This window comes from Pseudopipra pipra, chromosome 1 (assembly GCF_036250125.1).
Source record: "Pseudopipra pipra isolate bDixPip1 chromosome 1, bDixPip1.hap1, whole genome shotgun sequence".
Taxonomy (NCBI): Eukaryota; Metazoa; Chordata; class Aves; order Passeriformes; family Pipridae; genus Pseudopipra; species Pseudopipra pipra.
In genome coordinates this window covers 70,996,068-71,021,981 of record NC_087549.1, presented here as the reverse complement: position 1 = coordinate 71,021,981, position 25,914 = coordinate 70,996,068, and the positions used below count along the sequence as shown (strand labels likewise).

Sequence of the window (25,914 nt, the reverse complement as noted above, 5' to 3'; positions counted from 1 at the left end):
AAAAACAAAATGGATTAAAAATTTCTCACTGGAATATTTAAGTCTTTTAGAATTCTGCTGCACTGGGAGAAACAAAATTCTGCTCCCAAAATAACGTGATCAGATTCCCCTTTGACAAAAATCAGCACAAGCTCTGATTTTAATAAAACCATGCTAATTTCTACCAAATAATAAAGCCTACATGAAAACCATCCTCTTTTAAAATTCCTTCTGCCACTGTTATCTGTCATGACCATAAATATTTTATGAACTGTCAAGCTGATTTATGTATCATTATTGGAAAGGAAAAACAATCCACCAAAACCAAATAAATTATTGAGAGAAGAACTAAAACCAACAATATTATGAAGAAAGTATTCAAAATTTATCAAAAGGCAACTGAACAAATGCATCTAGAAATGTTAAGCACTGCAAACTAACAAGGTATGAACGTAACATAAGATATACATAACTTTATAGGACGTTTAGGCACTACCTAATCAATGCCAAAGGAAAGTAATATTCTTTTACAATAATAGCTTAAACCCGAAGATGGAGCTCTTGAACTGTTTATTTTAAAAGAACTAGAAAACATGAAGGCAATATAGTTACCAAAGAAAGATAATGTAAAACTTCTGGAATTACTTTCTTACTACCTTCAATGACATTGCATGCTAGACTGTGAGAAAGTCAGCTTAAATGCTCTTTCATGTCTATACACATTTCACTTGCATAGCAGCCATTTCACTCGGTAAATGTTTCTGTCCGCATATGAATCCCAACTGTTATACACTCTTTCCCTAACGTTTGAGACTCTCTTTCAATGTGTTTTCAAAACTTTTTGTTTAGATTTCCCCCTGGAATTCCTTTGGAATTTAAATGGTACTTTCTGCAGCAGTGCTTAGGACAAATGATCTTCCCATTCTTAGTCTGTGTTTTAAGAGTGCATGTGATCAGGTTAAAAAGATCCTTTCCACAGGAAAAAAAAAGTATCAAGGGGTCATTAAGTCCCACAGAAAGAGCAACAAAAAATAAATGAAAGGAGACTGCTTAAACCACATTTTAAAGTCATTAATTATATTATTCCTTCCCTTCAATGTGAACCTGTACCTAACAAGCACTGCGAAAAGTCTTGTTTCAGTCATTTTTGAGCAAAATAAATGAGTTTCTGGATTAATTCCCCAAATTAAGTTTTTTAAGCAGCCAAATACACTAAAAATATATAGGGTCTGATTCCTCATCGTCTTGTACTTCCTATGGGCATTATACAAGGTGTAAGCAACGGTTCCTTTTGCAGAAGAACACAGATGAAGAAAAATAGTTTACATCCCCATCAGACACAGGGAAGTTTGGAGTAATTCACCCCCAAGTCTAGGGTAGTTCAAACCTCCCAGCTGCCTGAAGAGCCATTCCTAAAGACTGGAATGTACCCCAAACAGTACATTTGCCATATAAAGTATCTGTTACTTGAGGATTCATTGGGCAACTTTGAAATCAGACTGAGTTCAATTCAACAGCTTTACTACCAATTTATGCCACTGAAACAGGCCAAAAAGTGAGTTAAATTTAAGTGTAAAATGCTGACATCTTGTTCAATGCATTTAAAATATACTTGGGCAGCTGTGCAGATTCTATTTAAACACAGAGAAATTGAGCTCATGTATTTTAGGTTCTGCATAGCGTGGGAAGAGACAATAGCAGGTGGGTTGTACCTGCACGGAAAAACAACCCCAACAAGTTTTCTCATCAAGTATATTCTACGATTTCATAAAATATTTTATCCTGAATCTTTTAACCTTAAAATGAGCATTACATTGCAAAAATCAATCAGCTTCACAATAACTTATCAAAGAATTAAATTCAGTCAGAAAATTGCATTGGCAGGAAACAGTTTAAAAGGAGCCTTAAATAATTAAACAATCAATTCATTAATTAATAAAATTCTGTATTATTATAATGTTCAGATGGCATAATTCCAATCCATTTATTTAGAAATGAAAATTCTATAAAGTGATAGGAAAATATTTAAGTTATAGTAACTGCTATAAGTTTTTTCAAAGTAATTATGTTTTGAGATACTTTTCATAAAGAAATTTCTGCACCAGAGGGTTATATAAATAACAATTCTACTTACTTAAGTTATTTTTGTTCAATCATGCTAATAGTCAAGCAGTTTTTTAATTACAGCTGGCATTTTTAAGCTGCCTACTGATGTTGTGTGCACAAATATTACCATTTCTATTACTAGTCATATTAAAGTCATATAGGAGAAACTGAACTTCAGTCTGTCTCAGTTAAGTATAACCTTTTTGACAGAAAGCCTGCAAGATATGAACTATATTATGATTTCAAGTGGGCCTTCATATTTTCTTTCTGACAATTACACCACTAATGCATTTCACAAGTTAAAAAGGAGACTTTTTTGCTTATCATATTGCATGCTTAAGTTTACAGAGTTGTATATTTTCAGTAAGATGACTCAGAAAACTTAGATATAATCAAAGCATTTTAAGAAACATGCTCCACATTGTCCTCAAAAAAATTAATTATTCACTTAAGGAAAAACACATACACCAGAACTGTCAGCATTAGTAAGTAAAAACTAAAAAAAAAAAAAATCATGTTTTTTATATCAGTTTGAAATAATATTATATTAATAACACCCAAGTGTTATTAATTGAAGTGTCTCTTCTGAAGCTGACAATGTCTACTATGCCTACTAAAACCAGATACAGAAGAATATTATGACATTTCAGGGAATATATGCTGAAATATTGCATATGGTTTTCCCTTTTTTGTCAGGGAGTAGAAGAACTTTGAACTTCACCTCTGATCTCGCTCCTGGAAAAGACCTTGACTTGCTGAAGGAATTGGTGAAACTCAATCACAACCAAGCCATAGAATAAAATCTGGCACATATGCATACTAATGTACAAATTAAATAACCTAGTTTAATAGTATCAGAAAGCCTAAGCAACTAACCATGTTCAAATTTCAAAACCTCAGTAGGAAGCAGAGACTGTCATTTCAGGCCCTTCCCAGTCTCAGGAGGCCGTATGATGGAATTTCCCCATCCGTGGCTGCTGACAGCTGCAAGTATACACACAGTGGGTACAAAATCAGCACTAGAACACCAGAAATGTACAGTCTTGGTATCCTAACACATAACTATTTCTGTACCTCAGAGCCTTTGACCAAGTGATGCAGCTGCTTCAGCTGGGTACTGACATTACCAGCTACTCGCTGTCCACGCAACTCACCTGTGGTGTTATGCCCACCTCATCACACAGGTTCTTTGGTACATAGGGAGGAGAAAAACCCCTCCCCACAGCACTGACTGCTCATTTTTTTTTGGGGGGGGGGGAGGGGGAAGGTCAAATTAGACAAATTAGATCATTCTTAACTTTCCTGCATTAATCTCCAAATATGTGGAAAGGAAGTTTAATCCTGCTGGTAAATATGGTGAATGTACATGGGAAAAGCACTGGCAGGTGTAAAACTAAACCTGCAGGGGTAAAGCTGGACACTAAAGGGCAGAGCTCCTGTATTATGAAAAAACATGTCCCAGACAGCAACACAACCTTAAAACTACCATACTGCAAAGAGAGTTCTCCTAAGTAACGAGTGACAGGACCAGAGGAAATGGCCTCAAGCTGCACCAGAGTAGGTTTAGACTGGATATTAGGAAAAATGGCTTCACTGAAAGGCTGGTCAGGCATTGGAACAGGCTGTCAGGGAAATAGTGGAGTCACTATCCCTCAAAGTGTTCAAAACACGTGTAGATGCGGCACTGAAGGGACACGAGTTAGTGGTGGGCTCGGCAGTGCCGGGTTAATGGTTGGACTCAGCCGGGAAGGGGCGTCCTATGGTTCGAACCCCTGGCCCGGTACCGCATCACCCAGGATGGTACCTGGGTTGTTTGTCTGGGCAAGATGGGCAGCAGCAGGAGAAGGTGATACAGGAGGAGGAGGAGCAGCCCAAGGAGAGGGAAGAGGCCCTGTGCCCCGCCAGGCCCTTCAGGGCACATCGTTCCCGGCCGTGGACCTGCAGTGGGGAAGGCGGCGGTGGGGCTTTCCAAGCCGCAGTGCCAAGCTCTGCATTTCTGGTGAAAGCGGGGAAGGGAGGAGGCTTTCACATCCTCAAACCCCAGGGAAACATCTGCTGCTGCTGGCGCCGCAGCGCCATCCAAAATCATCCCGCCACTGAGATAAATTACTTAATCCCAATCCATCGCCGCTCCAGGGGCAGCTCCTTTGAAACAGCCAGGCCTGTGTCAGCGCAGAGTGCACCCGGCCAGAGACATAAGGAACTGGCCTTCTACTCCTGGCAGTTGGTCCTAAAAAAAAGCAACCAAGGAAGTTGCCACTGCAGAGCCAAAGAACTTCACTGATCCAGTCACTGTCATGAGCACCTACAGCTCTGCTGCTCCATCTACATTGCACTGCTGCAAGAGAGCAATTGAAGTGTCTGGAATCCCAGGACACTTGCATGTTCCTGTGGCATACGAGTATTTAATGCGTAGTTTTTTGAAGGGGGGAGAGACACAAGGAGTTTTCTGGGAAGTAAATAAAGTCTGACAGGAAAACGTCACTTTATTGAAAGATTTGGTATGTTGTTACTGTACCAGAGAGGGAAACTAGCTGTTTCTTGTCAAAGAAGCAAAAAAGACTCCTCCACAGAAATCCTAAAACAAAGTAAAAGGCAGACATCTAGCAAAGAGGACTAGCTCAGACACGTGACCAATTCATCCATGTGCTTCTTTAAAAGCACAGATCACTTCAGAATGTTGACAGCAGAAATAATTCAGCCTTCCTTGGCAAATTTACTTCCCAGGATAAACTGGACAGAATCCCTGTAAACAAAATCTAACGTAAAGTTTAAATTGCATTTCACTCTACAAAATGAATGCAACTAAAAATGAGTCATCCTTGCAATGTTTTCCATCCTATGCTTTACCTGGTTCCCATGTCTTTACCTATCCTGTCATCTCTTTCTAAAGCTTTCCAGGAGGAGCTAAGAAGGTATGGAGGAAAAAGTCAATCTGCAACACTGAATGTAATTTCTAGTGTAAAATTGATTATATTTGGTATGGAGATTACAGAGTTTCAGTAAATATAGAAACCAGTATGGCATTTTAAAGGCTTGTTACTGACAGAAGTCAAATTTTGAAAGTTTCATTTCACTCAGATGAATGTACAACTGTGATAGAAAGCAGGATGTATCAGATGGAGTTCTGTATCTTCAGAGTGTTGGCTTAGCCTTACACTGCCCATACGGCAAATAAAATATCCTCAGCTGTCACTTTTTACACATTTTAGTTCTTGTGATCTATATATGAAACCAACCTTGATAAAGAAGGAAGATGTGTTTATTTATTTCTTTATTCTGCTCCATCAACAAACTACTCAAAAAAAAAGACCCACCATGATTCTGCATTACAGAACACATCTTTTTATTACTATAAACCTGTACTGTAATAAATTTTAGGCTCATTTCTAATTTTGTATTAATCAGCAGCAAGTTAGGATTTCAGAGAAATTACATCTGTGTGAGACTAACATAAATGAAGGAATTATCAGACTCTCTGCCCCAATTTCTCCTGACAAGGCCATAAAATAAAGGGCCCCATAGTCTGAATTAAGCTGTCCAAATAAACATAGTTTGATTTTTCTGAAGAGCCAGACCTTTGCAGTTGGCACTGAATTCATTCGGAGGGGACCTTTATAAATCAGACTGCTTTTGTTTAGAGTTCTAGATGCATACTATCAGCCTTGGAATCAGGAAATGAGTGCTGCTTATTCTGAGCTGAGACATTAATGGACTTGTCTACTGATAGAACAACTGGCAAAGCTCTGGAGGTAAGTGAGCTGCATGGAAAACTCTGATGTTAATGTGTTTTACTTATTCCAAGTAATAATTGTAAGTTTTCTGGATTTGCATTTGTCTGTGCTTGCATTTGATAAATTTTTTGTGTTAAATCTGTGTTTCAATTTAATTCGTTTGTGATTTCTATAGCAACAGAATAGTTTATTTTAAAATTCTTCAATGAAAACACCATGTAATTGTCAGTGAAACTGAAAACTTCTTCATTTTGTCTCTGCTAAATGAATCAGTAATTTTTAGTGCCATTGCAAGTTGCTATGTATGTCCCTTGAAGGACTGGGTTACAGTGGTACTCATGAACCATGTTTCACACCAGGAGACATTTCATTGTAAGGTGTTTTCCATCATTACCGAGAAACAGAAAAATTCTGTGCATTCAATGGCTCTGTTCTTTTTGTACCATACTTGATAAATCTCTTTTCAGGAAAGAATTCAGTACTTAAACGACTGCCATGCTTTTCTATGCACTGATATGCTGGAGAATGACTTCTAGTTTTACAGCGATTTGTTAGCTGGAACTTCAGAAAGTTGAAGAAACAGGGGCAAGTTGCATCTTTTAAGTTTACTGCCACATAAGGATGATAGAAGAGAATGACTATTTTCTGATGGACCTGAAAGGCCAACAAGTGCCTTTGAAAAGTCTGCCTTACCCGTTGAACCAGTTCACAAGATGATCACTAACAGCATCCAAGAGTGTTAAGGAAGATGTACATGCCTGTTGTGAGGGGTCTTGAGAGCAATCATGGCTTTTCCAGCTTTGAAGAGAAAAACAGTAATTCTTTCCCTAAATTTTATCTATTCACCCCTCCCGTAGGGGTGAATTACCCTTTATTCCCACACCAGGATGTTATGCCCTTAATAGATCCCTGCTCAGGTTCTGTGAGTCCAATAGCAGATGCTGAACAGCAGCCCAGTGTTGGAAGAGCTATTGAATCCCTGGTAGACTACAGTGATATGAAACCTCACCAGTGGTCCCCACAGGAGGCCTCCAGGAGGAAACTAGCCAGAACAGATAGTGGGAGTCAGGACATGATTCAGAGGTAAAGCAAATTACTATTTTTGTTTCTTAAACACCAAAGAAATTGGTGATGCTTGACAAATAAATAAAATGAGTTTCTGAACTCCATTCTCCAGAGTCCTAAAGGAATAAGCTTATAAAACATATTTGCCCTCGATATTTGAACTGGATATAAAAACTGCAGTAGTGTTTATATGTTTCATTGTCCCTGCTGTAGCAAAGAAGTACTAGTCAGCAAATTCCAATGGGAATTCAAATGCTAAAAAAGAAAAAAATCTTTGAAGGTAATTCATGTTTTTTAAAAATCTATTTATGTAAATTGTGAAGCTACATACCATAGTTCTAATGAGCATCTACTTTACTACAAACCAAAATAATAAGTCAATCCAGAGTTGGGAAATCCCCTGGATATTTCTGTGTCTCTTTGTATTTCCTGACAAGTTGCGGTGCAGCACATTTAAAGACCTATTCCAGTGCCTAGCTGATCAGAGAACAGAAGTTCTTCAGGACTGCCATCACATATTAGTCAAAGTACATATTACTCTCTTATTTCATATCAATGTCTTACACATTGAGTCTGGTTGAGTCTGATCATTTCATATTGATTACAGCATCAAAATGGAAATTTACCACTTATAACATGAAGCAAAATTGGGTTGATGGTTTCAGAATTGTCTTATAAAAATTGTGGAAAGCAGAAATATCTGCCCAGGGCTTCTAAAGATAGACATAATCAGCAATAAGCAATATGATTGAAGTCAATTTCAGTGATTTTCATAGAGAGATGCTCATTACAGCTAGAACAAAATTTTATGGTGTCTCATGCTACATGCTCATAGATGAGAGGAAACATTTCTTAGAACATGGTAAAGAAATGTAAATAAGCTCCTTGTTCCATTTTATTATGCAGTAGTGCAGTTACTTACTGCACAGTTAGAGATGCTTTATATGTATTACTGTCACCAAAAAAATCTCTAAGTGTCGTAAATTCAGACAGTGGTTTTGGTTCCTTGTTTCTGTCTTCAAACTTTGCATTTTAAATTTCATTATGTTTTCTGCAGTCATATAACAGAACCCTAAAGAACCTAAGAAACCACAAAGGATAAAAAATAGACTACATGATTTGTCTTTTTTTTTTCTTGCCCATCCCATGTAATTTTCACTCTTATTTCTCAGTTACTGTATTCTTCATTAACATATGAAATTAGACCTCAGACATCAGTCAGAGCTGTTCAGCTGGTTTTTTCTGCAAAAGTGAAGGGGAAAGAATATTTGAGATATGCAGTTCTATCTGACCATTAAGTATTCCAATGCAGATAAAAGCAGACAGAGACAGAGATATACTCTGTCAGATAGGGACACATCTGAAATGAACACAGACAAAATCTGAAACTGAATGTCATCAAGTCAGTAATCCAGGTTACAGTCAAGAAAGTGGTCTGAAATGGAGAGTAGTTCCAGAACACAGATAGAAACTGTCTGTTGGCTTTCTGGTGACTTTTTTTTTTTTATAAAGTTCACTATTAGAGTGAAATGCTGACTCCACTCAAGCTGTCAGAAGAAGTCAAATTTAACCCTTGGACAAACCTTGAAACAGGCATAGTCCAGTATAAATTTCTTAAGGACAGTCGTGTAAGTGTTCTTCCAAACATAGTATGCATTTACTAGTTTTCCTGTGATGCTGAGATATTAACTACAAATGAGTAAATATAGATATAAAAAGTAGATTAGTTTTTAGCTACTATTTTTAATGAGACTGCATAAATGAATTCCAGATTTTAGCTACATAATTCAGGGCCCAACTACCAACCTGCAGGCACTTCGTGTGATGTAAGTTGCTAATCTTTCTAGATGTAAGTCCCAAGACATTCCACAGCTAAGTTGTTTGGGGAAGTTGTGCTGAAAGAGAGATCAGTCAGGCATTTTGCAAGCAAATTCTACAGTCACTTTCTCCACTGTGTCTAGGATGAATGTAAAAAAAGGAGACAGAAGCAGTCTTTGATACGGATGAGCTGCGGTTTATAAAACATCTGCAGCAGACAGGAGCTTCTCTCTTGTGAGAAGATGTAGTGCTATGGCTTTGGCAGTCAACAACTTTGAACTTCCCTAGCAGGCGCTTGCACCTGCTGAGCGAAGCAAACTCAGGGAAGCTCTGTAACAGCAAAGCAAATGCAAGAAACTGACAATGAAGATCGTTTTAAGACTAGAGAATCATAGCCTGCCAGAGACAGCTGAAGAACTATCCTTCATGTATTCTGAGTCAGTATAGGGAAGGTGCTCAATGCTAGAAGGCAAGGTCTTGACAGTGTTTGCCTGTAGAGTCCCCTTCTCTCACTCATATGACAACAGAATTTTCTACTCTTTTCTCTGTGGTCTAAAGTTTTCTTTGCAGTGTTTGAGAGGACCACAGAATTTGACTATGCAGGTATATTTGTAGCTGGGATCCTGGTGACAAAGCCCCCATATCCAATTTGCAATTTTTATTCTATTTGTAGGGCTTAACACAGAGGTGTGCATGGGGATTGCAGAATGAACCAGGTTGTTTGACAAGTCTGATAAGGAGCAGAGATGACTTCTTGCCCCTGCTGGAAGCTAACACATCTACCTTTCCAGGCCATGAGGCAGCTGAGTTGCTCAGGCAAATCCAGTGGACATGTGTGTTACTGGGCACAGTCAGGCATACAGTGGGAGAGACAGGTACCTCTGCAGGGTGGAAGAAAAATGCTATAGGTAGATAGAAAATCCTTTCATGGTTTCTTGAATTTTACTCTTTCAAAGAAATATAGACATGGACGGTGAGAGTCGCTTGCAGGGAGAGACCAAGAGAGAAATTCAGACCTGATGTTAAGTTGCCCTGTGTTATGAAGAACTGAATGAGAGAAGTATTACAGTAAGAGAAGCAGTTCATTTTTAAAGAAAACATGCTTACGAAATTTACTGAAGTTCCAGTATCTGAGGAGATTGAAAGGTAAGATTCCCCCTGATGAACTGGTTCATTTAGCATACATGCCAACCTAATTATTTACCACAGTATTTTACCAAATTCACATGAGCACTGCATCATTCCAAGAGCAAAACCTTGACCTATCTTTTAGGACCGCATAAATATTCTATCAGAATGTTCTGTCTGGTGAGAAAAAAGTGATTGATCTATTTTGTCTTTTACAGTGTAAGCTGAAGCTCTTGAACCTGTCATATCTCTTTGTATATGTACAACGTCCCTGGATTGTTTCTACTTTCTACATATTTTATTAGCCCAAGCAGTCCCTCTCTCATTTTCTGAAATGAGTTGTAGATGTTTCCTTGGCTTGTGGGTGTCTCCAGCCTTTTACCAGTAAACTAGAAATCAGAATCTATTATCTCCTCTTTTTAAGAATATCCCAATCTGATTATGAGCATAGCCAAAAGGAGATAGATGACACATTTCTATCTTATTTCCATTTTTTTGCCTTCACATATGTAGTAGAGCTGTCATTTGTTGTGTCCTGCAAGTTCAGCAGATGATTGTTTTCATCTTGGGACATGCCAAGCACACTGGGCAGTTCACCTCTGTGGGTTTTTTTTTCTTGTGGACCATTTTAATAAATAATTAGAATTTTGGAGCATGAAGGATATTGTTCAGCTGCCTCCACCATCTGTCTTATGAATAATGTACATATTTTTGGTTTCATTTCTATCCGAACAGTGGCTGTGCTGGTGCAGTATATTTTGAAGACATTGACAATGCCAGTGTAGACTTAATCCCACTTAACCATGTGCAAACTTCAGAGTCTCGCTATACAAGCACTGCACAGCATGTTTTGTTTATTAGCATGATTTTGATACTGCCTGTTGAGTTCTTGCTACTTGGAGAAGGGGGAAAAAACAGTTAAAAATCTGATCTTGATGAAAGGAATGGAAAAATTTGGGGTAACGGTCTTTATTCTTTTTAATAACTTGAATGAAGTCTGTTAACACAAGAAGCACCAGGGGGTTTCAGATTCGGGGCTGAACTTTGAGAGTCCTTTTTAATACTTGAGTCAATAGTAAATGGCTTACAGTGGTAACTCCCTCAAGTGGTCAGTTTAGGTCTGTAAAAATCTAAAGGACCATCCAGAATAGATATATAAAAATACTCAAGGAAGCTAATACAAAATGACCAGAGAGATGTCTACTGAGATGACAGCATAACAGATTTTATCCATCTACTTGTCTCACAGTAAACTGAAATGCAACCTGTTTTGATTAAGTATGAATTTATCATGGAACATTAAGGCCTGATTATTTATTGTATCACATTAATGTTATAGCTTCAGGGAAATTATGCTCCAAAGACCGCACTCATGCTTTTCAACAGAAATGTTGATTTGGGGGGGGTTTTGTCATCCAGGAACTGCTCTGTGGCCCAAGTGACCCTGCCATCCATCTTGTACAGAATGGTCATAAGGAGTTGACATTAATTGATCATCAGACCAAAAGCTACCCCTGGTGTGCCCATCCTGGGAAGTAAAAGCTGCCTGTGGTAACACCAGTGCAATATACTGTCATGGTATAATGAACTCTTCACGATCAGCAGGCTCTGACCTAGGCTGGGATGGAAATCAGAGTATCTCTCCTGCTGTTAATCTTGCTAGACTAATTGCACAACCAAATTTTAGGAACTCAGCAGGCACCTTTCCATTTTTCTGAATTGAGAAAGATGAAGCTAGCTTGTGCACATCTGCTGGATCATACCCCAAAACACCTGGCTCGTGATTCCTGGTGATGCTGAGACTACCTAACACAGACATTCCTGTGAATGCCCAGCAGCAGGAAGTAGATTTGTGTTACATTCAAGGTTCAGCTGAGTAGGACATGGAAGAGAAGGTTCTGAGTGTAGTATGCACCAGGAATTTCTGCTGATGCCATTCTGAATAGAGTCCTTACTTCCAAAAAAATTATGTTTATTTTCAAACTATGCCATACTTTCATACTTTGGATGCTTTCTGTTCTTTAGTATTAGTGGACAAGTCTGTTGCGTAGAAATACCTGTGCCATTGTTTGATGGGTAGTATGACTTGAATATTGCCATGTTAAAAGTGTATGACTTTTAACTTTAGTCACTAGATGGCCTTTGAGTGTGCAAAAGCTCCCTGAATGCTATTAGGAACACCATACTTTTAGCTAGATGATGAACTTCAAAATTTGAAGGTTTTCACTTTAAGCCTTTCCTAAACCTGTCTTTAGTAGCTTGAGCTGATATTAAGCATTAATTTAAAAACTTTTGAGTAAGCAAAACGAAAAAGGTAGTAGCTTAATGGTAAGAACTAAAAACAATAAAACAAAAGAGGAAAGAGACTTTCTGTTTACCTAATCAGAATTTTTCTTTGCATCAGTCTCTCCTGTGTGTCCTTGGAGTGGTCTTGCACAATTCACTGTTGTGAGGAAACTACAGAAGGGATATTTCACTTGGAAAGTAGAGGGACAAAAACTGTAAAAATATTGCCCTCTCTGTTGTGAAGATGCAATGCTGGCTCTTATTTGCTTATGTCAGAGTATGTGCTAAATATTTCTTGTTGTTGTGAGCTGCCCTGTAAGTAACTGGAATTTCTGAACTTTGCCTTAGGTCTATTCATTTGTGTTTCTTACATGGCATTCAAGGTGAATGTGTATCCATCAAATGCTGTCACACACGTGGGAAACAGTCCATCATTCTTCAGGCAGCCTTATTACAGCAGTAGGTTCACAGGCAAAGTAAGGCACTAAGCATTGTAAGGTGGTCAAATTTGACCCCATGTTACTGCAGCCAAGCCTATTAATGCCAAGTTTTTATGACATAATGCCCCATTCCAATAGTTTTATTTCACCTTCTGCACAAGTCATCTGGTTTCTCATAACCCGCATCTAATTTTTCTGCTTGAATTAAAACATAAAATAGTATAAAATGATTACGCAGAAATGAATGTGCTTTAAAAGTAGAGCACATAGAGAATACAACATAGTGCTGAACAGAGGTCTGAGTTGTAGTGAAATTACAGAGCTGCTAACCCTTAGTTCTGCTACGTTGTATTGCTGTTGCTGTGGAGCTTTGAAGAAAAGAAGCTGATGTGTACACTCTGCTGCCGGCAGACATCCTGTCTGGAACTATTTGCAGCATATGGTACTGTGGTGGATGCAAGCAACTGGTTCTGTATTACCTTCTCTGGTATGCTACATCTCATTTTTCTGGTTTTTAGTGAATGAGGCTACAGGTTTCATTGATTTCTGGCAACCAGCAAGATCTCTGAGAGTTAAAAGATTCTGACATGTCAAAGCTGTGAAAAACTCAATTCCACCTGGAAAATTCTATCAAGTGTTTCATATTTGTTCCCTGTCTATGACTTTCAAACATCAAGGTTGCTATGATTCTGAGCAAAAGAAAGAAGAAAATCAGAAGGCATAAAACTGTTGCCTATAATTTGTTTTTCCCACTTTGTGTGTTTGTCAGTAGTTCTGGAAGGAGGTGAAAAAATATAAGGCTGCTAAACTCCCACCAAAATCCTTGAAAAGTTAGGTTTATGTTTTCAATTTAGAAGCCTAAATATGGTTTGTAAATGTAAGTATAAAAACCTCTTTGTAGATAAGTCACTTTCACTCTCATGGACCAACAGCTGCACTTCCTGCCTGTAGCCCTCGGGCAGCAGTATTGGTGCTCAGGCATTACTCCGGAGTGAGACACTGTTCTTCCCCAGACCATGCAAGAAAGTGGTTGCCAACATTCAAATTATTAGCAAAGCTGCGAGTAGCTGAGAGTCATCTGTCATGTAACTGCAGAGACAAACAGGAAGAGTGGTGAACCTGGGCATGTTTTGTATGTTAGCCTTGTACCCACCCTCTCTTCCTTTTGGCAGAACAGGAAACCATCTTCTGTTTTTCTTCTTGTTTCTTAAGGAATTAGAAAAAAGATAGAAGTCTTGACTTGTACTGTAGATCAGCCTAAAAGCACCTAATATAAGATCTTCACAATAATGTTGTGAGGAGCTGCTGTGCATATATCCAGCACTCTAGATAATATTCTGAAGTCCTTTACCATGCAATTTGGAAGTTTTACAGATGGGAATCCAGGTGCAGTGTGATAAATTGGTTTACAAAATCCCATTCGGAATCTGTAGCACAGTTGGGAATGAGAATTCAAATAACTTGAGCCGAAATCTCTGCTGTTTTTTAACTGAACTCCAATCTTGAAGCTTTTGAAATGGTGCTTTGCTGAAACTTGGTTTTAAATAATATTAATTAGCACAAAATGATGGCCATAGTTCTTAAAAGTTAGGCTGAGATGTAAGTGAAGACTTGGGAATCTTAGTCATGTTTTATCGAGTTTTTCTCAGTGGTTCAGACATGGAATAGCTGTGATAGCCTTCAGCATCCATAAAAAGCCATGTCATAGGTGTTGCGATTCATCTAGAAGTGCTTAATTTATGAATCTGAACTTATTAATTACAATTATGTTTGTGAAGTGATAGCAGTCGAGGATGATCAGTGGGAATTTCCCTAAGTGAGCTGTGGCTTTTCAGGTCAGATGCTTCATCTTTGCACTTGACCGAAAATCCTGGATCATAATTCAGTTCTTCTCATTCTCTTCCAGGCTTACATTAAAACCTGTCTTAGGGGAAAGGCATTTGTGACATAATTGGTTGAAGTCTGTTCCAGCTCTGGAATGTAGCATCTTTCTTAATATCCATGTTTTGTATATGCACTCTTGAATTTGTTTTAAAATTAACATGTTCCTCTCTTTCATCCTTGGTTATGTTGCAATGTATGCCTAAAAGCTGGAATCTTCTGTCATTTCTTTGCCAAAGGTAACACAGAAATCAGGTTTTTTTGTAAAGAGGCAGTCAAAAAATTAGGAAGTTGTTGTGAAAGAGCACTCTGAAAATCTCTTTCTGATGCAGTCCTTTTTCACCAACAGATCTCCAAAAATCTTTTCTAAAACTAACAATCTCATTGTAAAGAGTGTAATCACTTTTACACTTTTGAGATTACACTTTTAGACTTTTAAGAGTATGATCTCATTTTACAGAGTTTTCATTAAGTGGACTACATTTTCAGAGCATGGGGGTTGCAGGCTTGAATCTCATCTTTTTATGCCGCTAAATAACGAGCTTCCAAACTGAATGCATTGATGCTTTTTTTGTATTTTCATCATATGTTGCTTTTTTTACATTTACTAAACAACGATTGTCCAGTGGCTCAAATGTCTTTTGCTGTATTTTGAAATTTACCGATATTTTGTGCATGTTTTCTTTTTCTTGTTTGTTTTTTCCTACTTTCTCTACTTGTCTGCCAACTTTAACCTCCCTTATATTTGCTTTCTTGTCTTTCAAACTCATGAAGTGTAAATTTCATTGGAATCAGTGAGTTAAAGGTACCTGCTTAGCATGATTTCCTGAACAGGGACAGGATTGAGTATCTGTTAATATATTTTGCAAAACTGCAACCTCTGTGATATCTTTTACAAGATTTTAAACTCTGAATTGATTGTGTCTGTTTTCCTTGGTTATTTTTATTTTGTTTCTTAGTGGTTTGATTATTAAGTACTTACTTATAATATTTATTTAATTGTGGAAGATGAATACTGCATTTGGTTTTGTATGTCACATAACTAACCATATACTAGGTAGATAAGCAACTGAGTGCTAACAAGTATGTTTCGTGCAGGCAGACAGGCTTTCAAAAATAGCTCAGCAACCACACATGAAAACCAGAATTCTGAAAGAGTGCACGTTGATCGCTAAGCTCCTGTGAAAACCTGGCCACAAACACCACAATCTGATCTCCTGCGTGTAGCTGCCGCTCCAACCCAAATGTGTATCAAGGAAGAGCAGGACAGTCCAAATTCTGGAGAAACACTGTATTTTCATCTCCCTTGGGCAATTTATACAGGGGAGGAAACTTTGCATCACAGCTACAGAGACTTCCAGGAAGACTGACTGATAAATCCTTTGGGCACTTTTGAGAGGTTCTGTGTTATTAAAAAGTGAAAATAAGTAATGACCCAACTAATTTTCTTGTTACTAACGACTACTTTGAAAAATTCTCTTTCTTATTCAGAAATGTATTTTGAACTTAATAATTTTGCAAATCATAGAGAAAGTGCTTTTGCTGCCTCATATTTATTTCCAACATAATCATCTACTGTTCTTTTTTACTTTAAAATATTTTTTACTTTAAAATCTTTATATATATATATACATATATATATATATAATTTTGTATAATTCCCCTCCACTCCGAGCCACCAGCTTTTTTTCTTTGTTGACCTCTTCTCCAAGCAGCTGCTGAAATGAGGTTATGCTCTATGTGGTATTTTAGTTCTGCAGGTGTTTTAAGGGTCAATGGAAAAAAAAGCCTCCCACGCTGGTGATGGGGATTTCCTCTGTAGTATTCATGGGCAGGGCTCTGGTATGTTAGGCGTAAATAATTCCTCTCCTTGGTATGGTTAGAGCTCACTTACACCTTTAGTGAGCTGGCTGTACTTGTTGCAGTAATAGTGTAGCACACTTAGTCCATTCCAGCATGTGCAGCAATGGTTCATATCAATCAAGTGTTATGTCTGAGTTGTGCTTTCCTCTTTCGTATGTCTTTTATACTATAGCACAACAACTTCGGGGCTTTCACTGTGGTACTTATTGGAACCTGCTTCTTGAAATTTGACAAAAGCAGGACAGTGATTATGTTTTCTTGTTCTAGATTAAAAGCCTTTGTCTCCACAATTAAGTAAAAAAATCTGGCAGTCATTAGCTTTTTAAAACTTGGTACTCGTAATTCCTCAGCTCTCATAATCCACAGTAGAGGGCAGTGCTTACACAATGCATGTGCATTCTCACTAAGTGTTAATTACTTGGCAGCACCTTTGAAACATCAACTAATGCATTGCCAGAACACTGGTAAATAGGTTACAATACTGGTTTTTGAAAGATATCAACAGATGAGGCTGAAGTGACCTGTTCAAGCCCACAGAGATTATCTGTGTCAGAGAGAGGATGGGATCTGACCAAAAGCATTTGATTGAAATGGGAACTTAATACATACGGTTTCTAAGAAGATAAAGTCATAAGTGTTTCAAGTCCTGCAGTTCTCGCACTCGCCTTTAATCATGGTTTCTCAAGCACATGGAGCAAAATGCTACTATCACATCAGTATATCTGTAGTGACTTTGGTCATATTTCCTCAGTGTAGTCATTTTCCAATTGACTGTGTGCATGCATCCCTTATAATTTCAAGTTATCATAAAAACCTCACAGGCACAATTAGCTGGGAAGAGGACCCTGTGGTGCCTTGCACCTTGCACAGTCATTTACATGGGCTGCCTAAGAGTTTTCTCACAATGTATCTTTTCTTCAGAAAATGATAGCTTGTCCAGCATGGACGCCTTTTTAGTTGTATTCCAGTTTGACTCATTGGTGAGCTTGAGGCAGGGCGCAGGGGTGTGCTGACATATCCTACTCTGACATTTTTCAAATGAGATTTTATTGCTGGCTTGAAATGCTTTACTGTTTCTGAAAGTTATTATCCCATACTAAAAATGGGGGGCTGAAAAAGTTGAAAGCAGAATAAAACAGTTTGAAATTGTAGAAACAAAATCAGGTCAACAAGATTCAAAATTTTTCTAGGGAGTTGCCATTTTGATGGTTTTATTCTTTTAGAAACCCCAAATCCGTTTATAAGTACCCATTCCCTATCCTGTGTTGATGGCTGAGGGAGAAGGATATGAAACTCATAATGTACTGCTCAAAAATCCTGTCAGTCCCATTCTTTGCATGAAGCACTTTGGTTTAACTTTACAAATATTCTTAGGTATAGTCTTTCCCAACACAAGAGAGTGTATGCATTGAGTTTCCTGAAACAGGATCATGTCTGAGGCATTTTTATCACAGGTTATTCTGTTTAGCAAGTAGGATCATGGAGATAAATAGGATCAAGAAGGGCCACAAACATGTGGCATGTTAGTCTTCCTGAAAGGAAATTTAAGGTGGAAGACAAGTCTTATGTACTGAAAATGAGATCTGAGAGGCCTATTTTATAATTACAGTAGCAAGAAGAGCTAGTTAATAACTTAATATAGTGATTTAGTTCTATGATATTTATACAGGAATGTTTATAAGAAAGAGTAAGATGTTAGGAACTCTTTCCTCGGAAGTGCAAGGTAAGAATCTACCGTATTCCTTTCACCTGACAGAATTTTTGCACAAAGGACTTGGATACCTCCATTGCTCAAGCTGAAGTGTTAGATCCAAGGTTGAGGGAATCTTGATTTTGCTCCCTGAAATACAGCTGACACGGAATTTGAATGGCAAACCTAGGCATCCAATAACCTAGAGGCACCCTAGACCATCACTTCCAGATGCAGCTTCAGAAAAATATGTATCTCCTGCGAATCCTGTGCTATAGGGGATTATCTCAGATACAGCTTCAGAAAAATATGTATCTCCTGTGAATCCTGTGCTATAGGGATAGCAGATACCTTAAGGCATCTCAAATAGCTCTAAATATCAGTATGGAGGGCCAACTAAATTAAGTTCACACTGCTTTTCCTGAACATTACCAGGAAATAAAAGTCTTCAAAGACATCCCAAGATGGTGAGGCTGGACCTCAAATCCTGTGTTCAAGATTTGGACCCTCACTCCAAGAAGCAGCACTGAGGTGCCGGAGCATGTCCAGAGAAGGGCAATGGAGCTGATGAAGGGTCTGGAGCACAAGTCTTTTGAGGAACAGCTAAGGGAGCTGAGTTGGGGTTGTTTAGCCTGGAGAAAATGAGGTTCAGGGAGGATCTTATCTGGCTGCCCGAAAACCAGATGAGGGGCTGTTGGGCTTGGTCCCTTCTGCCAGGTAAAAAACAATAGGACAAGAGAAAATGGTCTCAAGTTGCACCAGAGGAGATTTAGATTGGATATTAGGAAAAAATTCTACATGGGAAGGGTTGTCAAGTGCTGGAACAGGCTGGTTGAGTCACCATCCCAGGAGATATTTGAAGAACGTGTAGATGTGGCACTGAGGGACGTGGTTTGGTGTTGGACTTGGCAGTGTTGGGTTAACAATTGGGCTCGGTGACCTTAGAGGTCTTTTCAACTCTTAGTGATTCTATGACTCTATGGGCATATGAAACAGAGGCACACCAAAGCAGAGGCACTCAGAATCACTACAGTCCAATTGAAAATCTTAGTGCTTACACAGATTCAACTGTCAACACTATATGTTTCTCACTGCCAGGACTAAGAGCTGCTAGGACGATAACAAGGAAGTGCATGAACAAGAGAGATGTCATGGTTAGAGAAAGAAAGCTTGATGACGACAGCATAACCACAGAGGAGTTGTATGTGTTGCCCAGTGGTAGCTTGGCACTTAGTTGTTTTCTTTAGCAGCAGCAATATGGTTTAGCAGCTCATCAGAGAAAGCACACAAGAGCTAGACAGCATGATCGAAAAAAACAAAAACCCAGGGGAGTATTTTTTGAACCTCAGTTTCTTCTGCCTTGTCACCTACATAACCGCAGCACATTTTTGCATCTTCTTGGCATGTTCCCAGGAGAGCAGCTGCTTTACTTTAGTGTAAGCTTACTTACTTTCCTGGTACTTTTGTCTTCTCCATGCCCACCTCTCTTCTCTTTTAGATCTACATCCATCCCACTTGTTATCAATGTAGCAACTTCTGTCAACTGCTTCTAACAGACAGTCTACAACAAATCTTCATCTTCTATCATCTCTCAGACTGACTTTTGGGTCGTTTGGACATTTCTGATGCTTTTGTCTTCTCTTCTACTTTTGCAGGTTTTAAAGGTGAGAAGTTTTTATCAAGCAGATGCCTCACAGTGTATTCTAATATCTCCACAGTTGTACTATTATTATGTTTGTTAACTTCAAATAGGCTTATAAAATATTGCAAGTTAATATGGGGCTTCTTGTTGTGATTTGCTTCTCATGTGTGTGACATCCATACAATTTCAAGGAAGTCAGTGGAATTACAGGACATGGGAGAGATGTATCTTGGGATGTATCCCATCACCAGGGTAATAAAACTGTTTTCAGAGTCTTACTGATTCCTTCAAGGTGGTATCAGGTATGTTTTCAGGTTTGAATGGATGCACGTGCTTATACTCACAGCCACCCAGTATCCATTGTGTCCCTTGGTGGGATCCTGATATGCAGAATAAATTTCCTACAGAGTCACCTAATCTGCACATAACCTATAACAATTGTCTGCTTTGACACGAAAAAGCAAACTTGGATGCAAGTAATTTTGGCCAATTCTGAAAATATGTTCTACTACTGCACTAGATTTTGAAGCCTACTTGTTGTACCTGTGTGGCTGCTGTCAAGACAGACAGTAGATTTGTTAGGTGCTCAGCCAAATAATTGGTGATTCCCTATAGGCAACAACTTACCCAGTGCTGCAAAACTTCTGTACTGATTCTACAAAGCCATCTTCTCTGGAGGGTTGTATACTGGAGCATGGATGGCCCAGGGAGCATAGCAGTGTATGAATGTATGGGTTAGTGCAAGGCTACTCCAAAATAAGACAAAGACCTAGATGGTGCTTTTGCTAACTATGGTTACAAAGACTACAACATATACCCCCAATGCTCCCATGGCAAATATAGTTCACCCACAGTCCTTTGTTATAATCCTGGTTAGTAGATACAGCATTTTGTCACTACCTCTGCTATTCTGGGGAGGAATTTCAGAGCCAAGTTTCCTAGTACTCAAGTCAAAGATACACAAAGTCTGATAAACCGCATCACTCACATGCCCATTTTAGCATCCTATGCTGAACTTAGTTGCAGAGAAGTTGCTGATCAACTGTATGAAACTAATAGCACTTTATAATCAAAGGAACTGTTTATTTTTACCCAGAGTACAGGGGAACTAAAAAAATACCTCAGAAATTATTTTAAAGGAGGCGCTGTTATCATTTATACAGTGTGAAGACCCACAAGGGACTAATGGAGACAAGGTGTATAATGCCAAATATTTAGTCGATTCAGTGGATGCAACAACCTGTCATGAGCCTTTATCTCCATGTGTATGTATACTTCAACAGTGTCTGTATACTTCAACAGTGTCCTATCTTTAGCTGTCAATATAGAACAATATTGATGATACTCTCTGAATAACTTTGAGCTGCAAAAAAAGTACCGTATTGGGAATTTATATTTTTTTATTTCTAATATTCATGGATTATTTGTCCGAATTCATATTAGTACCTATTTTTTTCTTTAATTTTGTCCATCTTCACTTCATCTTGCAGTAGTTGTTATCAAAATTTTCTGTTATGCTACCTCAGATAAGTAGAATTTTTTTACTCCATCTCTTTAAGGAACTCTGCTTTTCATTTTCACACTAAAACTTAGCATTAGAATTAATAAAAGGTTTTAGTTTTCCAAGATGTGGCACTTACTGTCTCAGTCCACTGGTGCACTCGAACTAGAATTTAAGTAGATATGTCTTAGCAGTGTTGTTAATATTACATCTTAATAAATTCTAGGGGAAATTTAGAGAACTGTAGAATAATTTGGAAAACCATTTGTGGTTTAGCTTATGAGAAATCACACCTGTTGGCATAAAGCCTGCTATCTAAATTCCATACTGAAGGTGGAAACTAAATATGAACTAAATCTCTATTACATTTTTAAAGTATATTTTCTTACTTTTTGTAGTCTCTACAAATCCTCTGACTCCATTTCTTATTTATGATTGAATGTTGCTTGTGATCATGAATATCATACAGATATTAAACCTAAACTAATTGAAAAAAAAAAAAAGTCTCTAAAGAAATCACTTTCACCATGTCTAACCAGAGATTTTCAGCTAGATCATCATAAAGTCGTTTCCCTGACCTTAAAGAAGCTATGCCAGTTGATACATTTTAAGGACTAAGGATTATATTATGGAGAGGTTTTACCCCATCCATCTTTGATAAACACTAACCATTTTAGAACTGACCCATAAGTTATATTTCAAGCCTCTAGTCATTTAATTTACCCTTTTTCCACCCCCACCCCCCTTTAACTGTTTCCTTTAGCACTCCAACTATCCCTGGATACACTGGCAAGGTTCATTGATCAGCAACTCACCCGGGAAATTCTAATCTTCCATCAACAACCCCATCAGTAATTGCACGAATGCATGGGTAGGTATGAGGTATATTTCTCAGCTTGTTCAAAAAGATTACAGGAAAATCATAATTGTATTTATTTAGTTAAAGAACAATTAAATGTTAAGTATGACATTCTATTGGGTTAAAAAATACAGAACGGTTGGAATTGGATCCCACAATATTATTGTGATGCTACTCTGAAATGCTTTTGAAGTTTTAGAATTTTTCTGGATCATAAGTATGCATTAGGAAGGTGACTTTTTTGGTTTTATATATAACTAATCTCTGTGTTTTCAAAGAGGGTAATGAATGTCAAAGTCCCAAAAGAAAACTGTGAAGTTTCTAAACTGGTGTTGGCAGACTTATGAAATGGGTATTTTCTATACAAAAATAGTTGTTAAAAATCAGTGGTTTTACTTAAAGGGCAGTGAGAGGCAAAATCGTGCCATGCCACCACACTGATGCAGCCCAGGACCCTGTGACTACAAGATCATTGCAGCTCCCCATGACTACTATGGCTGCCTCATGAAGTGAATTAGTAATATTTATTCTCTCTTGCTCTTCTGTACAAGGCTTTTTAAAACTATGAGCTAGTATAAATACTTAGATGTTGGTTTCAAAAGACCTGGACACATCAGAACAACTGAAAAATTCATTTCCTCTTAATACAAAGAGCTTCTGACACTGCCAGAGGACCAACCTAGCCTTTCTTCCAATAGCTTTGGAACAACTTAGTAACTATTTGTTTTTCCTCTCTCCTTTATGATTTTGTGCTTATACTGTGTTTTCTTGTTATCTGTAATGATCTAGGATATGGCGACACTATCCCAAGTTTCCACGTTTTCCTGAGAAATTTATCTTCTAATAAACTGTTTCATTGGCCTTAGGATTCTGTTCACAACACATCACACTCTTTTTCAGCACTGCCAGTGAAAAGTATCCAGAAAAGTCTTGAGGAGATTTAGGGAGCTTCATGGCTTTTAAAAAATTCACCTTGTCAAGTGTTTCATCATTGTGATGAATGCACTGATTTCCATTTTGCTGCCCTCCATGCCCATGCATGTCACCTCTGCTCTTTTTCTCTTGTGATTAAACTTGGAAAATAAGCAGTCATCTGTAGTCAAGGGTTGTTGTTGACAGGGAATGAAAAGATGCGACTAAGTCCTGAGTCTCTGTAGGCTAATAAAGCCTACTCATACCAGCCTGATGCAACACTAATTTGCTTGTAAATGTCACAGGCAAATAAAAAGGCAAAGGCATCTTAGCAAAGATTATTGACAGACTTCAGATAGGTACCAGATTTCAAAAGCAAAAAGTCAGGTGCCACTGTGATCTAAGGAAAACACATCAGTTACTTCCTTTTACTTTACACAGATGTTACTGTGGGTGTAATTAATAGTGGATGAATTTTCTTCATTTTTAACAGATATCAAGAACAGGGTTCTTGTTCTGTGCTAATGAATACTTTCCACAAGCAGGACAGAATTTCCCGACTTCCATATCCAGAGGTTGTAGAGCAGGTTTTACCACCCTCTTCCTGAGCTGAGTACATTCCCCTGAGTAGGCAGTATCCCTGGTTGCAAAATTTTAACAGATCTATTTTACTTTTTCTGGTAATACTTGTGGAGTAAATTAGTGTTAAAAATCACTGAGTTAAGATGGAAGGTTCTAGTCCTCTATGAAACTGCTATGTAAACCTATGAGGGATGCTGAGAATCTCCCCTCAACATTAGTTAGTGATGCCCATAAAAGAGAGAAGCTTAACATTTGATTCTTTCCCTTTGTAGAATAAATTATAAAAAATCCTACTGATTTCAGTAATCCCAGGTCAAGCTAGACTGTAGTGGAGAGGTGAAGAGAAGGGAGATTATTCCTGGAATTTGGAGTCAGACTACCCCACTTCACCTCCATGTGCTTTTCATGTAGGACATGGTCTCATTCTAACTGTTTTTAAAATGGTGTCCCCTTTTTTTCTTTCTTTGATCATTCTTAAGCCATGATTGTAATAACTTCTCAGAAATTAGCAAGTGATTGCACGTGGCGGATATTTTATAGCTGCTTTATTCGACATGTCTACAACATATGGTCAGTCTGCTGGAGACAGTTACGAGTATCAGAGGGAATCTCTTATCTGCTGCTAACATGGTCTAATAAATGTTCCTGTCAAAAGTATCAGCAATATCAGATACAGCAGGCAGCATGCAACCACTTCTGCACTGTGTTTCTACTGCATGGTGCTCCTACAGTATGTGGGGTAAAATCGTGCACAACGGTGTGAAGCATTTGGAAGTCAACAAGATTGTATAGGATATGAAACGGTAGAAATATGATTTCTTCATCTTTGAACATGAATAGCATTTTTATATGTCACGCTTTATTGATATGTTTTTATTGTATTTTTATATCCAGGTAATCCCAAGGTGAAGTCAGAAAATTAGGTTTCAAAATCCTTTTGTGCAATTAAATTCTGGCAGGTTTGTTTAGCTTTTGCGTAGGAAGGAATGTTTTATATGGTTTTTTGTTTTGTGTTTAAAAGGACTGACCAGTGGTTCACAGAAATACAAATCCAATTGCACCTCAAGTTGTATGGAAACTCATTGGCTTCACTCACTGGTTAATGTAAGATAGTGCTAGATTTAATTTGATTTTTGAGAGAAAGGTTGTACCCTTTCAGCAAGTAGCATTGAAGATTTCAAAAGGTATCTTTAGGTAAAAAAGAAATTTTTTTGGGGGGAGGGTGAATGAACATAAAACTCTGTGGTCAGTTCTATGTTGACCGTGAGAACTGGGCATTTAAAGCAGGCATGCAATGATGCCCAAAAAAGTATTTTTAGAAGGCTTGAAAGTCAAATCTGCATCATGATCTCCAGGCATCACTGGATGATGTGCTTCTGTGCTTGAAAGCATTCAGCATGCTCATGGCAGTCCTGCGTACATACTGTGCAGGTTAGTTGTGAGACGACTGTGTGTATCTCTGTGTGTGTGTGTGTGTGTGTGTGTGTGTGTGTGTGTGTGTGTTTTCAAGAAGTGCTGAAAAGAAGTGAGAGGCAGAACACACTCTGTTACAGCTGCTCTCGCAGCTTCTTCCATATATTCAGAAAGGAAAATTTAAAACTTTTAGGAAGATTTACCACCACTGTTCTTAAGATGGCTGATTCTAACACTATGGAATATTACAAATTGTTAGTTCTCTGAGACCAATGGACATAAGTGTTTATGAAGAAAGCAGTGAGAGGGGAAAAGAGAGAATGTTTAGTAATATGGGGACACGCTTTAGAAGTCTTTTTTTCCCTGTTTTTTTGTGACTGCAGATACATAGCAAAACGTGGAGGCTTGTCTCAGTATAAGCACCAAGGACTTTTTTCTCAAGTGTTTGCTCCAGTTGGTCCTCAGAATTCTTTCAACAAGGCAGAACAAGAAACCTTTACAATTTAGAATGTGTCAGTCCTTTTCACCTGGGTAACTGAGAGCCTCAGTGACTGACAATGGGAAGGAGGGAAATGTGTGAAGATGTGTGGACATTTTAAATACAGAACAAAAATGAAATAACATAGAAGTGAGTGTTTGTGGTTATTCTTAGTGCATTATTCCCATATTTATGACTTACTAACATAGACAGATAAAACCATATTAAAAACACGAGTCGTAAGTCAAAGGCTTGAAGCTGGTCCTCTGTACTGGATTGCCTTTTTGAATATGGTTGAAAATAATGCCGTAGCTGTTCCATCCATTGACATAAACATTTTGTGTACACACACACACATGTGGACACACATATGTGAATGTATTATTAACTATGAAGTCATTACAGAGCAGCAGGCCTTCTCATCAGCTGTCCTAAGTGTGCCTTGCAAAGATGATTAAATGTCACAGAGTGAGATTTTAACCTTTGCCTGTACTGGCTTTGTGTGTTGTAGTGAATGAAAAGAGCCAGGTTATGTTC

At 38.1% G+C, this 25,914-nt stretch overlaps 1 protein-coding gene across 1 annotated transcript; it reads left to right on the top strand.

Moving 5' to 3' along the window:
* The first annotated feature begins 3,844 nt into the window (after nucleotides 1-3,844).
* On the top strand, nucleotides 3,845-25,526 carry SPMIP7 (sperm microtubule inner protein 7). Its single transcript, XM_064658841.1, is given in 6 exon segments — nucleotides 3,845-4,308; nucleotides 6,481-6,533; nucleotides 6,536-6,829; nucleotides 6,832-6,877; nucleotides 21,897-22,004; nucleotides 25,283-25,526. Coding segments are annotated over 6 exon segments (1,089 nt in total). The 3' UTR covers nucleotides 25,407-25,526.
* The last annotated feature ends 388 nt before the right edge of the window (nucleotides 25,527-25,914 follow it).